General features: G+C 42.3%; 1 protein-coding gene across 1 annotated transcript in view; it reads right to left on the minus strand.

Moving 5' to 3' along the window:
• Rad54l2 (RAD54 like 2) overlaps positions 1 to 18,833 on the minus strand; it is a 105,932-nt gene that overhangs the window by 54,113 nt on the left and 32,986 nt on the right. The window contains exon 2 of the mRNA XM_034484505.2: positions 14,987 to 15,177. Within this exon, the coding sequence (XP_034340396.1) occupies positions 14,987 to 15,125 (139 nt within the window). The 5' untranslated portion in view covers positions 15,126 to 15,177. The remainder of the gene's footprint in view (positions 1 to 14,986; positions 15,178 to 18,833) is intronic.

Consider the following 18,833-nt stretch of genomic DNA (forward strand, 5'->3'; position numbering starts at 1 on the left):
ATAAGGAGATCAAGGCCAACCTCCCAGGTCCATATCAAGTTTAAGGCCAGTCTAGGTCACAAAACAAAAAAATATTTCTGAAAACAGAAAAGAAAATAATCAGGAAGATTGGGGGGGGAAATATCAAGTGATAGAGAATAGTTATGTATATCAAAGAAAAGACTTCTATCTACATATAAAAAGTTTACAACTCAATAGAAAATGGTAAGTTCTCAAATGTCAAAATAGCCATAAGCATAAAAAGAGCTCAATATATTAAATAATTTGAGAAATATAAATATAGCAGCAGACAGTCCCCTCCCCTAATGAGAAAGACTGCTAAAGGTCCTACCAAGTCATGGTGAACAATGGGGTCAATGTCTGGCATGGTTTCCTGATGCCCTTGGCAGGCACAAACACTCTGTCCCTTTGTGCCTCCAGCCTGGCAGGGTAAGGGAGGACAGGAACTGGTATCTAAATTGGCTCTGCTTCATCTCAAACAGGGAGGCTACCATAAATTCTAACTTTTGCTATTTGACATTTGATCTTAGCCAAAGGCTGAGAAGTTATGACAAATGCTCTTCTGAAAAATGCAGACCAACAATAAATAATCAAGCATTCCCAAGAAAAGGTATTATAACTTCCTAGTGAGTGGGGAAAATGAAACAAACAAACAAACCTCAGAACAAAGAGACCTGGCCTGAAGCTGCAGTTTAGCTGGGAGGGGTACTGCATCCTTTTGTCCCAGCATTCCTGAGGCAGAGGCAGGCAGATTTCTATGGGTTCAAAGGCAGGCTAATCTTCATAGATAGTTCCAGACCAGATAGGGCTACACAGAGACCCTATTGCAAAACAAACAAGCAAGCAAACAAACAGGAAACTGTAACTTAAGGAATGCTACAGGCCACCTACAGAGACACCAATATGCTGAAACTCACCTAGCTAGCTGAAGGGCAACAAGAAAGCCAAAAGACCTAGAATTTGTGTTCCAGAGTTTTCAGTTTGTGTTTGGAAACTAAAAAGTTCATCAAGGACTTGCCCAAGACCACAGAAGAGTATGTGATTGTCTTCCCCGAGGCATGTTCCTCCCTACTGCTCACAGTGAAGGCAATTCAAGACCACAGTCACAGCCTGGATCAAGGCAGCATAGACTGTACCCAGCCTTTCCTGCATCATTAATTTCTCTCCCTCCCTGATCATTTCTGTTGTCATGTGTCTAAAAGAAAAAACTTACTAACTGAAAAACACAGAAGCAAAAACCACCTCCTTGTTGGGATGGTGGCCCACACACTTTCCAAGCACTCACTACAGAGGCAAAGGGTTTCAAGCCAATTTAAGCAATAACAACAATATAAATAAATAAAGCATCAAACCAGGAAAAAAAATCTGTTGATCTCAATTTCTCCCTTCACTATTGCCTCTTTTATCTGCGCTTATATATAGCAAAAGTTCTCAGCTATCTATTCTTAGTTGGGACTTGTGGTATAGGCCTGTAATCCTAATTACTCAAAGAAAGTAAGGCAGGAGGTTTGGAAGTCCAAGGCCTGCCCGGACAGCTCAGTAAGATCATGTGGGGAGAGGGGACAGAGATTTGGGGGGAGAGAAGAAAAAGAAAGAAAAATTACTTTTTTAAGGAAGAAGAGTGCTCGAGATGTAGCTCAGGCGTAAAGCTCTTGCCTAGCATCAGAGATGCCCTAAATCCAACCCTCAATAACACACACAGCTGCTCAGAGGGTCTCCTACCCACCTGCTCTTCAAGCCTTTATCACTGCCCTGAAACTGTTCATCAAGACATTAAGGGTAATCTCAGCATATGGGAAGTCAAAGTAAGAAGACTGCTCAAGGCCAGTTTAGGCAAGCTATACAGTGAGTTCCAGGACAGCAAGACTAGCAAGTGAGACCCTGACTTTGAAAGCGGGGGAGGAGGCTAGAAAGATGGCTTGGTGGTTAAGAGAATTGGCTCCTCTTTCAGAGGGCTGAGGTTCAATTCCCAGCACTCACATAGTGGCTCATAACTGTGTGTAACTCTAGCTCCAGGGGAATCTGAGGCCTCTTCTGGCTAAAGACTCTAAAATTCTTTGAAATGCTTTGTTACCTGACTTCCTTCACAGCACTTCTCTCTGGATTCCTTTACCTTAGTAGGCATGTCTTCCTGCTGATCTTTCTCTAGACTTCTCTATAAATGTTGATGTGTAAAACCTGTTTTCTATTTTCTTATTGTTTCTCTTATTCTTCAGATGTGCTGAGGCCTGCCCGCCTAGCACAGCTGTAGCCATGTTGTTCCATGCCCACCAGCTATTTTATATTGTTGCTGTAGCATGCCTGCCAGTCACTGACACACAAAAATAACTTGACTCAGAGCAGGGTCATGCTGACCACACACCCTGTTATGTTCTGAGATTTGTTAATCTTAAGAAATTCCACAGCTGGAGAGATGGCTCAGTGGTTAAGAGCACTGACTGCTCTTCCAGAGGTCCTGAGTTTGTTGGATTCATATGTTGGATTCTAAGGATCCAAACACACGGGAAACACTCTCCCAGAAATACCCACAGAAGAGACTTGCTGCAATCGCATGAGGTTTATTGATGGATAGAATGACAGTGGCCGGTGCACTGGGGCCCCAGGCCCCTCCGCTCTTAGGTGAGAAGGAACCCCGAGTGGCGAGTGGTGGCAAAGGATGGTTTATATACAAAGTTCACAAAGACAGTTAATTGCTTCTTGGCAATAAAAAGAGATTTCAAGCAGCCTAGACCCCAAGCCTAGTTTCCCCCAGTCTCAGTCCCAATTTACACCTATTATCTTTATGCTCCTGGAGAATTGTTTAAGTGACTTCTGTTTACCCAGGTGTTTTATTGCCCCTATCTTGGGTCTTTTGTTCTCTGGAATGTCTTTGAAATGTGCTTCTTCTGGGATGTGTCCCTGGGGGAAGTTAATGTTTGAGTTTAAAACCAAAGTCAGAGCTTTTTATTAATCTTAAATTTCTACAAATTCAATTCCCAGCAACCACATGGTGGCTCACAACCATCTGTAATGAGGATCCGATGCCCTGTTCTGGCAGGTCTGAAGACAGCAACAGTGTACTCGGATGAAATAAATAAACCTTGAAAGGATGGATGGATAGATGGAAGGAAGGAAGGAAGGAAGGAAGGAAGGAAGGAAGGAAGGAAGGAAGAAAATTCCACAACTATCAGCTTCATGTAGGCCCAATCAAATTAAATGTCAATATGAACTGTTATGTCTAAAACTGTGTTATGTCAGGGCCGACCACCAGGCAGCACTTCCAGAACTTGCATATGAGCTCATTATAGTTTTGTGGTTCTAGCCTTTACAAGCGGACATAGAAAAGTGTTCAGATTCATGGCCTCTGCCCCCAAATTCTGAGCTATAGCACTGATCGATCAGTATTTTTAGGGAGAGTTCAATAAACCATCCTGTCTGACTGAGATTGGTATTTATGTGGTTTGTAGGGCAACTCCTGGACCCCAACAAGATGAACCCATCTTTACTTGCAATTTAAACTCAGATATAACTCACACTTTAATCTGTAATCTAGAGTCCCCTTAACTTTAACCATCTGCTGTCCAGACACTTCACCTTGAAGGTACAACCCATACTAAATTTAATGCTTATAAAAACACCAAACTCCTTTGTGCCCGCATTTGCTTCTGCCCCTACCCCCACCCCAAACCTTCCAAAGACCAGACATAGAATCTTCCAGCAGTTTTTCTGTCCACAAGTTCTGGAATTCATCTTAATTTCTTTCACAAAATCTCTTTCACAAAATCTACAACCACTGGGAAAGAAAGAAAGAAAGAAAGAAAGAAAGAAAGAAAGAAAGAAAGAAGAAAGAAAGAGAGAAATAAAGAGAGAGAGAAATCAGTCCATCAATCAATACAGGGTTGGATGGGCTCAGAGGTTAAAAGCACTGGCTACTCTTTCTGAGGACCTGTGTTTGATTCTCAGCACCCACTTAGACGATCACAATATCTGTGGATCCAGTTCTAGAAGATCTGATGTTCTCTTCCAGCCTCCCAGGGCAACTGGCATGCATACGGTATAATACACCCCATGCAGGTATAATGCCCATGATATAAAAGAAATACAGATAAACAAATCTTGAAGAAAATCATTTATTCTATCTTTGAAACATTCTAAAATCTAATTAATTTTATCACCTCCACCAAAACACTTTACCTTCTGCCTGGATTTTTGTGAAATCTTTGTAACTGTTCTCTGATCTGGTCCTTCCTTGTAGCTAAGTCTCTACATAAAAACCAGAAGGATCATTTACAACTAAAGTCAGATCTTGTTGCTGCTCTGCTGACACTCTCCAGTATCTCTATCTGACTGGATTGCTCTTTCTACTGGGCAATTTCCTAGCAAACCCCTAACTGTTCAAATCTCAACTCAAAACTTATCTACTCAAGAGGGTTTTTTACCAGCACTTGGGAGACAGAGGCAGGCAGATTTCTGAGTTCGAGGCCAGCCTGCTCTACAGAGTGAGTTCCAGGACAGCCAGGGCTACACAGAGAAACCCTGCCTCAAAAAACAAAAAACAAACAAACAAAAAAAGAGGGTTTTTTAGTTGGTTGTGGGGGTTTGTTTGTTTTTTCTTGATACCTCACAAAGTAGCAGTTCCCACACTTATATTTCATTCAGATTTTATCTAGTTTCTGTTTCTTTATAGCACTTAAAAATCTTCTGACATACTATTTATAAACCAGGTATGGTGATACACACTGTAATCTCAGCACTTATAAGGCTGAGACAAGAGGATTACCATGACTTGAGGCCAGCCTGAGCTATAGAGTAAGTACTAAACCAGCCAGGACTACACATCTCAAAGATAAATAACTTAAAAAAAAAAAAAAACAGACATTATTTATCTTTATGCCTTACAAGAATGAGAATCTCATGGAGAAACACATTTTTGGCCCTCTCTGTATTTCCAATGCCCGTGATAAGGCTTGGCAAAGAGCAGAGGCTCCACAAATATTACTGTATTACTGAACTGAAAGAATGTATCCTTTTTCCTTGCTAGTTTTTTTTTTTTTTTTTTTTTTCTTTTCCTTTTTTTTAAGGAAGTCGGAGGTTGAGACAAGGTATCTCTGTGTGGCCCAGGCTGTCCTGGAACTAGCTCTATAGACCAGGAGGAGAGCCTCCAACTCACTGAGATCAGCCAGCCTGCCTCTGCCTCCCAGTACTGGGATTAGAGGCATGGACCACCACACCCAGACTCCCTGCTGTTCTTTTACACTGTATTTCTTTCCTAATGTCCCCTGCTCCCTCTCAGATCTGTTACCACTTGAGGCACTGATAGTCACTAGGGTTTTTAAGCAACTCTGAATCCTCACAGATTCTAACTATTAAATTTGTCTAACAAGAACTTAATCTCAACTATTACTTTATATATGACAAAGTCTATAGTGACCTATAGACTAGATAGGACTCAATTAGATACATGGAGAAGAAGTAATCTTATTCTGGATGGTAATGCTTCATCTTAAAGGACGTCTAGGGCTAAAAGGCAAGTTTAAAGGAAAATTTCCCATCTGGGATGGCAATGTTCCCCACAAGTGCCATAGACTATGAACAAAATCCCTAACATGAAAAGCCCATTGAGTTGTTAGTCAGTGTTATCCACAAGACTCTCAAAACCTAGGCTATTGCTTGGTTGCCTGCTAGACGTTGAAAGCAAGTTCCTATTACTGAAAAACAGCATGTACTTCAGACACAGGGTCCAAAGGATCCTAGTTAGTTCTTACCTGAAAGCCTCCTCCCTGGGGACTACCTTTTATGATAGAGAGGTAACCAACAGTCCTACCCAGCTATGATATCTTTGAACTAAAATAATGTTTAGCATGGTACTATATCTCTAAGATACAAGAGTGGGAACTGTCCATTCAACAAGAGGGAAATCATACCAGTACTGGAAACCTCGCCAACTAGCCAGGGTGTTTAAGATCATGGATCTCAGAGGAAGCCTACAATAGCTACTTTACAAAGCCAGCAAAGATCTTACATTCTAAATATTTATCCTATTCCACAGATAAATACAGATCTCAGCCCTCAACAAAGAAATGTCTCTTTGTAACAGATAGAGATAATTACGGAAACCAAAACCAATCAAAACACAGAGAATAAGTGACTACGTGGTGCCCAACTCTGATTGACACATCTAAAACAGTAAAAAGCTAAAGCTCAGGGATCATAGAGGAGGAGGGAATAGAAAGATCATAAGAGGCAGAGAAACAGATGCTTGAAATCTCAGGAAAGCTATATCTATGAAGTTTCATCTTCATGGCTGCCTTAACAAGGCCAACATCAATAGACATTCTAACATGAATCTCCTGAGGAATGCTAAGAGTAAGATAACTAGTCTTCCTCAAGGAAAAACACACTGATTGGTCATCTAATATCAAATGGACAGACAGCCTTAGAAACATATTTACAAGCTCTGCAGTGGTAGTGTACACTTTTGATCCCAGCACTCAGGGAGGCAGAGGCAGGAGGATCTCTGAGTTTGACCTGGTCACAGAGCAAGTCATAGGACAGCCAGAGGTAAACACAGAAACCATGTCTCAAATACAACAACAACAACAACAACAACAAAAAAAAAAAAAAAAAAAAAAAAAAACCCAACAGACAAAAAGCCTAAACAAAACAAAAACATATATATACAAGTTACATTATACAGAATGAGCAGGTTCTGCATGCATGCATGCATATATAAATACATACATAACAAAGAAATAGAGGACATGAATTTCAGAGAGAACAGGTGGGGTACAGGGGAAGGGCTAGAGGGAGAAAAAGGAAGGGAAGAAATTATGCAATTATATTTTAACTTAAAAAAAAGAGGCAAAGACAGAAAGTGAAGAGAACAATGAATTGGTACTCAGAAAGCTAAGAAGGAACGTTCTCAAGTTCAAGGCCAGCATGAACTTCAGAGTGTGTTTAGTGTTGATTTGAACTACACAGTGAGTTTAAGGCCAACTTAGGCCACGTAGCCAAGACCTTGTCTCAAAAAGCCAAAGAAGAAGGAAGGTGAGGAGGAGGAAGGGGGGGTGGGTATGATCAGTGTTGGTGCCATATTTGGCACCATCACAATGAGTGCTGTTAGTATGCACAATAAATGTTTAATGATTTAAATACTGTCTCTAACAACACTACCAGGTTCTAGTCTCAGTTTGATTCTATTCCAGTTTTCCCCAAGACTTGGATGGTTGATAATGGATGGAGGTAACCGATCCAGTCCATTAGAAGGGGGAGGGGGGTGCTAGGGAACAAACTCCGGGCTACAATAATTGCTATGAAACTACTGAGCTACACCCTTGGCTCAGAATCCATTATCTAAGCTAGATGAAAGCCCAACTTCATAAGATACTTGCACATAGTTACTTATAGAAGCTTTATTTCAGTGAAGAAAAAAAAATGGCTAGGTGTGGTGTAACAGGTCTGTAATCTTAGCACTACAGAAGCTTAGGTAGAAGGATCAAGAATTTAGGAGTTCAAGGCTAACCTTAACTACACAGTCAATCAGGCAAGCCCAGGCTATAGGAATCTGACTTTTAAAAAAAATTCCCCGGGAAGCAAGCCAGTCCGTAACAACCCTCCATGGCCTATGCATCAGCTCCTGCTTTCTGACCTGCTTAAGTTCCAGTCCTGACTTCCTTTGGTGATGAACAGCAATGTGGAAGTGTAAGCTGAATAAACCCTTTCCTCCTTCTCCCTCCACCCTCCAAAATTCCCTTTAGTTGTGGGGAAACCAAGTGTATAAAAAAAATTGGGTTATATTCACATAGTAGATGAACTTACTTATCAATAAATAAAGATCTGGTTTGAATATGTAATTTAAGCAATGCTACTATTTGCCTAGCAAGAGAATGAAATGCTGAAACCTAACTACATGAAGTGTCATAAAGGGACATTAGTGCCTCCACTTGTCTGTCATTTAACAGGGCCTGACTACCCTCCAAGGCTCTTCCCACTCAATGTTTCTGCAGTTTTTGTTTGCATATTTTGAGACAGGTAGCCCTGACTGGCCTAGAAGTCAGTACATATGTCGGGTTGGCCTTGAACTCACAGAGTTCTGCCTCTATCCTGGGGTGCTGAAATTAAAAGTGTGCACCAGTATGACAGGCCCTGATAACTCCTTTTGTTCCTAAACACATGCCCATTCTTCCCTACTTTCATCTTGAATCAGAAAACACATATAAATATCAAAATAATAATGCTGAGTAAATGAAGTGGAACTGGTAGAAAGAATATAGAATGCAATATACTATGTGTTTCCGTTTATAAAAGGATTATAGAAAGCTGTGCTGGTAAGACGGCTTGGTGAGTTTGAATTCCCAGCACCTGTGTAAAAAGCTGGACACAGTGAGGCTTGCCTGTGACTTTAGTGTTAGAGGGACTAACAGATAAATCCTGGGGGCTTACTGGCCAGCCAATCTAGCCAGAATGAGGAGCACTGGGATACAGTGAGGGACGTTTAAATTTTAAGGTAGAGAACAATAGAAGAAACCCAGTCCAATACACAGGCTGGCCCGGCCCCGCAGCTCGCTCGCGCTCTCTCTCTCGCTCTCTCTCTCTCTCTCTCTCTCTCTCTCTCTCTCTCTCTCTCTCTCTCTCTCATACACACATACACACATACACACACACACACAAATTAATAATTTGTAACAAAAAGCAGGAATTTCTGAAATCTCTCCTCCCAGGTACAGTTTTATTTGGGGGACTTTTTGTTTTGTTTTTTTTCTTTTCTTTTTAAAAAGACTTATTTTATGTATGTGAGTACACTGTAGCTGTCTTCAGACACACTAGAAGAAGGCATCAAATCCTATTACAGATGGTTTTGAGTCACCGTGTGGTTGCTGGGAATTGAACTCAGGACCTCTGGAAGAGCAGTCAGTGTTCTTAACCACTGAGCCATCTCTCCAGCCTGACTTTTTGTTTTTTAATTTTTAGACTTATTTTATATTAAAAGTATCCTGCCTTCATGTATGTATGTATGTGCACCACGTGCATGCCGGCTGCTACAGGAGGTCAGAAGAGGTCTTTGGACCATCTGGAACTGGAGATACAGACAATTGTGACATGATGACTTTCTAGCCCTTTTCAGAAGACTTTTGGAGGGTCAGAACACAAAAGACTGAGTCCAAGACCCTGTGCGCGCCAAATAGTCTCCTATGGAGCTCTCATACTTAGCCCTTTCTTATTTGTTGTTTTTCAAAACAGGTCTCACTACATTGACCAGGCTGGCTTCAAACTCACCCCAATCCTCACTCCTTAGCCTCCAAAACTCTAGAATTACAGGTACAGGGACCTGCCGTTCCCTAGTAGAACTCTCACTCTGTTTCACAGTGCTAGGAACTGAACCTAGGGCCTCCTACACATGCAGGCTAGGCAACATGCGATTCATGTACAGCCCTCTCAGATGTAATACTTCCTTCCTACCCCCCACCCTGTGAGGTAGAGGACTTAGGAGTTCACAGGGTCTCACTATCTAGCCAGGCTGGCCTCAAGGTTCATGTATCTCAGCCTCCTTAGAATTGAGAATGCATGTGATTCTTTATAAAACCAAACCCACCCATGTTGCTTCTGGTTAAATTAACTCTGGAGCCCTCTGTACTTTTTCTGCTTCCAGCTACCTGAAGAGAATGATCTTTCCTGCACACTATCACTATTTACTTTTACTGACATGGTGAGAATTCAGCATCACTAACCCATGAGACCAAACTGTGAGGGCCAGCCAGATGGCTCAGTTGGTAAAGGTGCCAGTTGCCAAACCTGACCACCTGAGTTCAATCCCTGGGACCCACACTGTAAAAAAAGAGTCAACTCTTACAAGTAGTCCTCTGATTTCCACATATAACTGTAACAGAAGCATACACACATAAATGCATACACACGCACGGGGAGGGGGATATATAAATATATATAAATAAATATACATATATATAAATTAACTCAGGATTTTAGCTGTCTCATTTTCATACCTCTTGTGTGATGGCTAATCTTAGATGCAACTTGATACAGCTAGAAAATCGAGAACTTCAATTGAGAATTTGCCTCTATTAGACTGGCCTGTGGACAGCTGTTGTGGATAGCCCTGGCCTCGTGTTTTGATGGTAGTTCCACTTTCCTGGGAGGGGCTGCAGAGGAGGAGTGAATCTTGTGAACCTTCTGTCCAATTGAATTTATAAAATAAAGGCTTGGGCCAAAGGGGAGGTGGAGAAAACGGCTTAGGGGAGGAGTCGGAAGAGGAAGTAGAGGGGAGAGAGAGGTGACAGAGGAGCCAGAGGTGGAAGGACAACGGAGGAGAAGAACGTGGCCTAGAAAAACCTCAAATTGTAAGAGATCTCATAGCTGGGGAATAGAGTAGTGCAATGGTAAATCTGCCCAATCTAGGCTTGTAGTTTATACCCATAAATATTGAGTTGTGTTTTCCTTGACTGGACTTATTTGGGTTGGAGATTTACTGCAACAGACAGCTTGCAGGACATTTTCTTGCTTACTAATTAATATAAGTTGGTCCTCCCCTAGGCAGGTAGACCTGGGTTGTATAAGAAAAGTAGCTGAGCACAAGCCTGGAAGAAAGCCAGCATGGCCCTGTGGTTTTTGCATCAAGCTTCTGCTCTGACTTTCAGAGACGAACTGTGACTTGGAAGTATAAGTCAAATAAACCTTTTACTTCCTGTTTGGCTCCTTTTGGTCATGGTGTTTATCACAGCAGTAGAAAAGCAAACTAGAACACCTTGCCTATCTTATCACAGACTATCTGTCCCTTGATTTGTAACTATCTCACTATAATCCAGCCACAATGGAACTCATTGTTACTGAGTCTAAATCAAGTTTATTCCTGAGGCCTTTCCTTGATTGTTTGCCTAGAACACTTCATCCCTGACACTTCAAATTTCAAAGAGAACAAATAGAAAGGAACCACAAGAAAAGCAAAAAGCAAACTTCCTGAAGAGGGTCAAAAGCCCAGAGATAGAGGAGACTAGCTTTCCCTACTCACTAGTCTAAGATAAAGGGGGTTCAGCCTCAGGTCAAAAGTAGAAAGTCTTACTTTGTTGGATATGAAGCAGCTCCCAGAAGGGACTAAGCATGTAGGTTAGAATTCCAGTGCCTTGATATTCCATGTAAAACAGATAAGAATAAAACAAAAGACAGGAGATACATCTTGGCTGGTTCATGTACTTGCCTAGCATTCCCAGAGCCCTAAGCTGGACATCTAGTAACCCCAACTCCTCAAAAATGCAACAGAACAATAAAATACTCTAAAGAGATGCTGACAGATGCATCCAAGGCCTCTCAAGTTTTTCTGCTAAGTGGATCCAAAAAAAAAAAAAAAAACCTCAGTGTTCTCTTCTGCTAGAGATCACGGAACATAATAAAAACCACACAAGCCTTGATGTAAAATTTGAGGAAATTTACTATTTTACCTTTTAGTGACAGGGTTTTACAATGTAGCCCCAGCTAGCCTTCAATACAGATCCTCCTGCCTCTGCCTCTAGAGTGTAGAGATCAAAGGTGTACATCTCTATGTCTGGTGCAAAGTAACTTGTTTTTTTGTTTTGTTTTGTTTTTTGTTTGTTTGTTTTTCAAGACAGGGTTTCTCTGTGTAGTCCTGGCTGTCCTGGAACTCACTCTGTAGACCAGTCTGGCCTCGAACTCAAGAAATCCGCCTGCCTCGGCCTCCCAAGTGCTGAGATTAAAGGCATGGGCCACCACTGCCCGCCTGTAACTTGTTTTTTTAACACAAAATGCACCTGAGCCTTATGTATTAAATGTCATAGCAAAGCCAGGTACAGTGGAACAGACTTATAATCCAATTTTTTACAAAGTTGAAGTAGGAGGAAGTCAAGTTTGAGGCCAGACTGAAATTCATGAAGACCCTGCCTCAAAAGGAAGGGAGGGAGGAGTGAAGAAGGGAGAGACAGAAGGAAGGGACCGGGCAACATTCCAAGAAGCTAGGGATACACACACACACACACACACACACACACACACACACACACAAATTCAAGGGAGATGTATATATAAATGCATATATTTGTATATAAGTGTCATACTCATCAGCAGCATCTAAAACCCATCTGAACTTTACAGGGTTCTAAGGGTGTCTACAAATACCAATCTGAGAACCTAGATGAGAAACAGAAAGTGTTGCAGATAACCAGGGAGTTGAAGGTTAAATAGAGAGGATGTGAGCGGTGTAATAAAGAGAAAATCTGACTTCTGAACCACATAGCAGGTGTGAGGTTAGAGAGAATGAAAATGTGTTGTGTCCGTCCCCCCCCCCCAACTCGCAACAAGAGGTCCTCTCTCTGAGGGAAACACCAAAGCAGATCTAGCTACTCGTGTAGCTGCAGTGACTTTATCAGATCCGCCATCTAACTTGGATCAGGCCATAAAGGCTTATGAGTTACATCACCTTAATTCTAAAACTTTAAAAATTACGTTTAAAATTACCAGAAAACAAGCTAAACAAATTGTTAAACAATGTCAATCATGTGTTACACTTTTACCAGTTCCTCATTTGGGCGTAAATCCAAAGGGACTGATACCATGGTACCCTACCAAGGGATCCTCCAGAAATATCCTTCATCACACACTCTTTATTTTAAATTTTTAAACTTTGGATTCTGAAGGGAAATCTGATGCAGATAGATTCTGGCATCCTGATACCAAAAAGAATTTTGCAACAGTCCTCTGGAAAGACCCATTAACTAGAATCTGGAATGGGCCAGATCCAGTGCTTATCTGGGGAAGAGGTTCTGTCTGCATATATTCCCAAACTGCAGATGCCCCGAGTTAGGCACCAAAAATGTTGAGAACCGCTCTACCCCACACTTGGGGGCCAAAATGTCATGGACCGCTCTGTCAATGTTGGAACCCGAATTGCCAAAAGCCTTGAGGGCTAAATTGTTAAAGTCCACACTGCCCCAGGCTGCTCCAGTCAGCGGATTGGGGTTCAGCAAGAGAGAGAGAGTGAGGAGGGGCACGAGGAATGGAGACCAGACAGAGTGTGATTCAATCCCGTTTATTCTTCAGTCTCTCTTTCTAGTCCAAGTCCTAAGTCCTGGGTTCCTAGTCCCTAGTGTCTCCAAGTTCTAATCTCATCCTTTTATATGTCTCACTTCTAAGCCACGCCTTTAAGTCACATCTTTAAGTCTCACACACCCAAGGGAAAAATCCTGGGTATCTAAAGCAAGATATTATCAGAGTGTGCTCAGCTGCTGTAGGCTATAGTAAACAAGTCTCTTGTCGGGGTATATGGCTCAAGATGGCTGCAAGGATGATAGCCGCCTTCTGTCAGCTCCTCACAAAAAAAAAAAAAAAAAAAAAAAAAAAAAAAAAAAAAAACGGAAGAATGTAACAGCAGAAAGAAGACTGCTGCTCAGGATCAGAATCTGAAGGGTGGAGCACACTTCCCTAGACTCCTTCAAAAAAGTGATGGTCTAGCGCAATGTTCCGTTCCACAAAGTAGTAGAAGGTAGTCTGTTATCACCAAAGGCTTTCTCCTCAGTGAGTACTATAGGCCATGAAAGGCCAGAATTAACTGAAGGTCTAGGACTAACTAGATAACCTAAACATAGACTAAAGAACAAAAGAAAAGGTTTGTGGAAAGCTGGAAAGATGCCTGTGGGCAGTGCTTGCTGCTCAAGCATGATAAGTTGAGTTTGGATCCCCAAACCCATGAAAAAAAGACAGGCATGAAAGTATTCATTAGTAATCTCAGTATGGAACATAGAGACACAAGGATCCCTGGGGTTTATGGGCCAGGTTGTCTAGCTCAATGAGAGATCTGTCTCAAAAAGGAGAAGAGAACTGAAGAAGACACCCAATGTCAACTTTTAGCCTCCATGTGCACACCCGAACACACACAAACACATGTACACACAAATATCAAAAGAGCTTCGATGGTCTGGTGGCACAGTCCTGGAATCTCAAGTGCTTGGGAGACTAAAGGAAGAGAATTTCAAGTTCAAGGTCTGCCTGGGCCAAATTCAGTGCCAGCCTGGCAACTTCGTAAGACCCTGACTAGAAACAAAATACAAAAAGTGGTGGAAATATAGCTCAGTGATAAAGGGCTTTGCTACCAGCCAATGGCCTTACATTCAATTCCCAGTGCCACAAAAGAGAAAGAAAGTTTCTATGCTATTTCAAAAACCAGATGTTAGCCTAGTGCACCTGAGGACTGCCAGTTTGAGGCTAGCCTGAGCTACAAAGTGAAACCCTGTTCAAAACAAACAAACAAACAAACTGAGGGTCAAAGGAAACAGGGATTTAAAGGTAATCTTGGGGACGCCTATTGGCCACAGAGATACAGCTGCCTCCTAACTGGAGCAATTTACAAGTGACCAGCACTACCAAAGATTAACATTCTGGGACTGTCAATCTGTCTGAGAATCTCTATTCATATAATGCCCTCGTTACAAACATGCAAGCAGAATTTTAATTGTGATTTCAGGAAACTCACAGGACACTCATCAGCTATCACTATACCTGAGAGCTCACACTTCAAGACTGCAGATTTGGCATAGGGACTCTACCACAGACTTCTCCATCTCTGGATTTGAGCCTACCTTTCTGTCACAGATGGACTAAATGCTCATCTTTCTACCACTAAAACAAGGTTTCATTGAAAGAACAACCATCCATCCCCTGAGAATGACCACAGAAGTTCTGTGACCCTATCCTCAGCCTGTTCTTCTCACTACAGACAAGTCTACAAAATCCAACCAGAACCTCAGCATAATACACACACTTAAAACCCCAGGACTTAGAAGGGTAAGACAAGAGGATTACAGTAGTTCATAGTAAACCTGGTTTACAGTGAGTTCCAGGCCAGCCTCAGCTATACAGAGCAAGACCTTGTTTCAACACCCTCTAACCCCAGTCCTCCAAAAAAGCAACTAGAAATACCATGTTCTCCCAGGAAAAACTCCATAGAAGAAAGGATATGGCAATCTCTGTTACCAGTAGAGGTACTTACCATCCAGCAGGCCTTCCTCGTCATCCCTGTCATGCTCCTCCACTGCCACCTCCTCCTCCTCCTCCTCCTCTTCCGCATCCTCCAGCTCCACGTCCGGGTCCAGGTCTGGATCGCTCCCTGAGGCGGATTCGTCTGACATGGCTCCCAGAAGTCCTCAGTGGGCATTACCGACTCATGTCCACAGTAGGGTCCTAAGAGGAGGTCAAGAGGCATCAGAATCACCAAAGTTTCACTTAGGAGTACAAGCCTTTCCAAGAAAAACATACTGAAGAGGAATCCCTGGAGCTTTTTAAAGCAAGACAAACTAACCAAATCCAAATCTCAATCTTCTATATGAGAATGTCACATACACACTTTGATGAGTTTGCCCAGTTCAAGTATCTCAGGGCTGCTTTGACAAGAAAATCACAGCCACAAAATAAAAACTGGATGTCTTAGAATTCCCACTTGCTCATGCCTTCCTGCTGTTCCTTTCAGTTTGCTGAAAACCATCTCCTATGCCCATGCCTACCTGTCCACACGCAGAGACAGACAAACAGACACACACACATACACCTATTTACAATCCCAGGCACTATTCTAGGTACAGCAAGAGGAAAAAAAATATAGAGTGTAAAGCCTGGTGTGTGCCAGAAGGAGCTGCTACTTTACACTGGGTGTCAAGGAAATCCTCACTAAGCAGAGACTTGAGGACACAAGGAAGCCACACAGACACCTAGAAGTGTATACTTCGGCAGAGTGAGCATCAAAGGAACTGGGAACACTCAGAATATAAGGAATGGATCCTGTATGGGGTAGGGCAGATACAGCCACAGGATACCACACAGACAGTGAGAAGTTAACTGTTGGCCATACTGTCACTCTGCCCAGCTTGTAGGAAGCCTCATGTGAAAGGCCTCAGTGGCCATGTCTGCTTTTAGGGTGTTCTCTACATCTTGGCCTAGTTCCAACCACATCTTCCAAAAAGCTTTGCAAAGTGCGCTTCTGAATTCCATTAGCCATACTAAACACTGCAAATCTTCCCTGTAAGGGTACAGGCTACCTCCTCACCAAACAGTGAACCTCCAGAGCAGGTATGTAAATGGAAATTAACTTTACATTGTGGGCACCCATTTGTCCATATTCCCTGCCTACTTGCCAATCTGCTATGTCACATACCCTATATACCAAAACCAACTTTCTTGCCTCCTACCTCTCTCTCTTCTTACACTTCTCTTTCTTTCTTTATCCCTTCCCCATCCTCACAACTTTATCGTTAAATACAGACAGAGGGCATCTCTTTCCTCCTCCTTTTTTGCTTGATGTGGGGAATGGTTTTGTTTGTTTGGAGACAGGGTCTAATGTAGCTCAGGGTGGTTTTCAACTGGCAATGTAGCCAAGGCTATCCTTGAACTCCAGATCCTCGTATCTTCATCTCCCAAGCCCAAGGAATCTAGGTATGAATCATCACAACTGGCTTTAGAGAAAATTTCTAGTTAGGACCTTTAGGTACCCAGATGGCTGTCATTCTAGGAAATAAGGATTAGAGCAATAGAGTTAACAATCACAGTAACAAGGGATAGGCTTCTACATACCCTCACTTAACATTAATTTAATGTTAAGTGATTAATTTAATGTCAGCCTCAGCAAAAACAAGAAAAGAAAAACAAAAGAAAAAGGGAAAAAAAAAAAAAAAAGGCTGAGTGAAGTGGCTCATACCTTTAATCCCAGCACTCAAGCAAAGACAGGTGGACCTCTGTGAGTTCCAAGACAATCAGAGCTACTTAAGAGAGACTGTCTAAATAACAAACAAACAAAATACCACCTGAGCCCTCAAGCTCCTGACAGTAACAAAAACATCAGTAGCCAAGTACTAGATATGATAATAAAACAGGAGACGCCAACCTAGTCTACCTAAGTTCCAGACCAGCAAAGATTACACAGCAAGACCCCAGTCATCGCTGCCATTACCATCCTCAGCAGCAGCAGCAGCACAACAGCAAACAAAAACCAAACACCAAAAAACCAGGACACTTTAAATCAGAGCCAAGGTGGAGGGAGCATGGAGAAAGATGGATAACAAGTATCACGGTTCAATAAGGTAATTAAAGTTCACAGTTTAGCACCAATTTTATTTCTAAAAGATAAAAAAAGGAATTTCAAAGGCTCCCAATACAAAGAAAGAACACTTTTTAAAGAAGGGGAAAGGCTAACTCCCTGATTTGATCATTACACATTGCATAAATGTATCAAATTATCACAGCCACATAAATATGTACAATTATGTGCGGATCTTTCCAAAGTAAAAATGATACCCAGACCATTAGATGAATACAATAGAAAGTGACTGAATTCTCAGAGAATATCATTTTTCTTCTACTCATTCTTCCATAGGCCACTAAATTTTTGTTAGAGATGACATAATGAACACTATTCTCGGCTCCAACTGAGAACCCTACCAACTACTTAAAAGGATTGCTGATTTCCAAAAAGGTCACAAACGAATAACTGAGAGATAGTTTAGTCAGAAAGAAATGTTCATCTTGCAAGCACAGGACCTGAGTTTGCTCCCCAGAACTCTTAATTTTAACCAAACCAGCAAATGTAGTAGGGCAGGGTGGTAGTACTTGTAATCCCAGTGCTGGAGAGGCAGACAGACCCTGGGACTCTCTAGCCAGCCTAGCTGGCTTGGTGAGTTTCGTTCCAGTGAGACACTATATAAAAAAAAAAAAAAAAAAAAAAGGATAATGCTTGAGAAACAACATTCAAGGTTGTCCCCCTGCCTGCACCCAGACAGACACACACTCGAATGTAAGGCCTCTATTCACAAAGCAGAGCATTGTTGGAGAGCCCATATTAAAATCACACCATCACTGGGCTAGTCCATGACATGTCAAAGGTGTACAGTAATGGTAGCACACGCTCCTGTCTACATAAAAGAAATCTTTCTACTAGCCATGCTGGCAGGTGAATAAGTACCAGCACTTAGAAGACGCAGAATTGCTAAATTTGAGACCAGCTTAGGATACAAACAAAACCCTGAATTAGAAAGAGCATCTTTTTCATTGTATGACTTCATTATCTCTGGAGACTTTGAAGACTTTGAAAGTATTAAATTTTCTCAAATTACCTCAGTGCAATTCCACAGCAAGTACATCTGACTTCATTAAAAACATAAATACTAGGACCCCTGCCTGCTACCACATGATGCGTGAGGGGCAGAGGATACCCAGAAGCCAAGGCACCACTTAGATGAGCAAGTGTGGAGAGATAGGGGAGAAAGAAGCAGAATGATACATACATGGTGAAGAAGGAACTAAAGACTCAAGGGTAGTAAGAACAGTCTGATGTGAGTAGCCTGCACTGCCATGAGACCATGGTGAGGTACTGGCCTGCGCTGCTGCAGAGGACCATGTCTAGTGGGGGACTGTGCCAATGTTCTTGAGTTCTTGACCCATGTTACCACCAAAGGCCATGCAGACTTCCCTAGTCTGGGCTGCTGCCTGGGACCATGTTAATGTCCAAGGGCTTTAAAGATTAAGCCAGCCCCGCCCCTCAACAGCTGCAGCAGTCTGGAGAATAGCCTCACACCTCACCTAGGCAGCAAGGTTGAACTGAGCTCACCTGAGCTGGCTGGGGTGACATGGCCAGTGACATGGTGCAGGAGAGCTGGCCCTGCCCCTTGCTGGTTGTGGCATTCAGGTGAGCTGGCCCCACTTCCTCACTGGGGCAGTGCTGAAGACCTGGCCCCAATGGTGTGAACACCAGAAGAACTGGCTGGCTGACCAACTCATCTACCACCCATGCAGATCTAGGGCTTGGAATTGGCCCAACCCAACACCTACCCCATCTATGAACTGCTTGAGTT

The sequence above is a fragment of the Arvicanthis niloticus genome, chromosome 21 (genome assembly GCF_011762505.2).
Source record: "Arvicanthis niloticus isolate mArvNil1 chromosome 21, mArvNil1.pat.X, whole genome shotgun sequence".
Lineage (NCBI taxonomy): Eukaryota > Metazoa > Chordata > Mammalia > Rodentia > Muridae > Arvicanthis > Arvicanthis niloticus.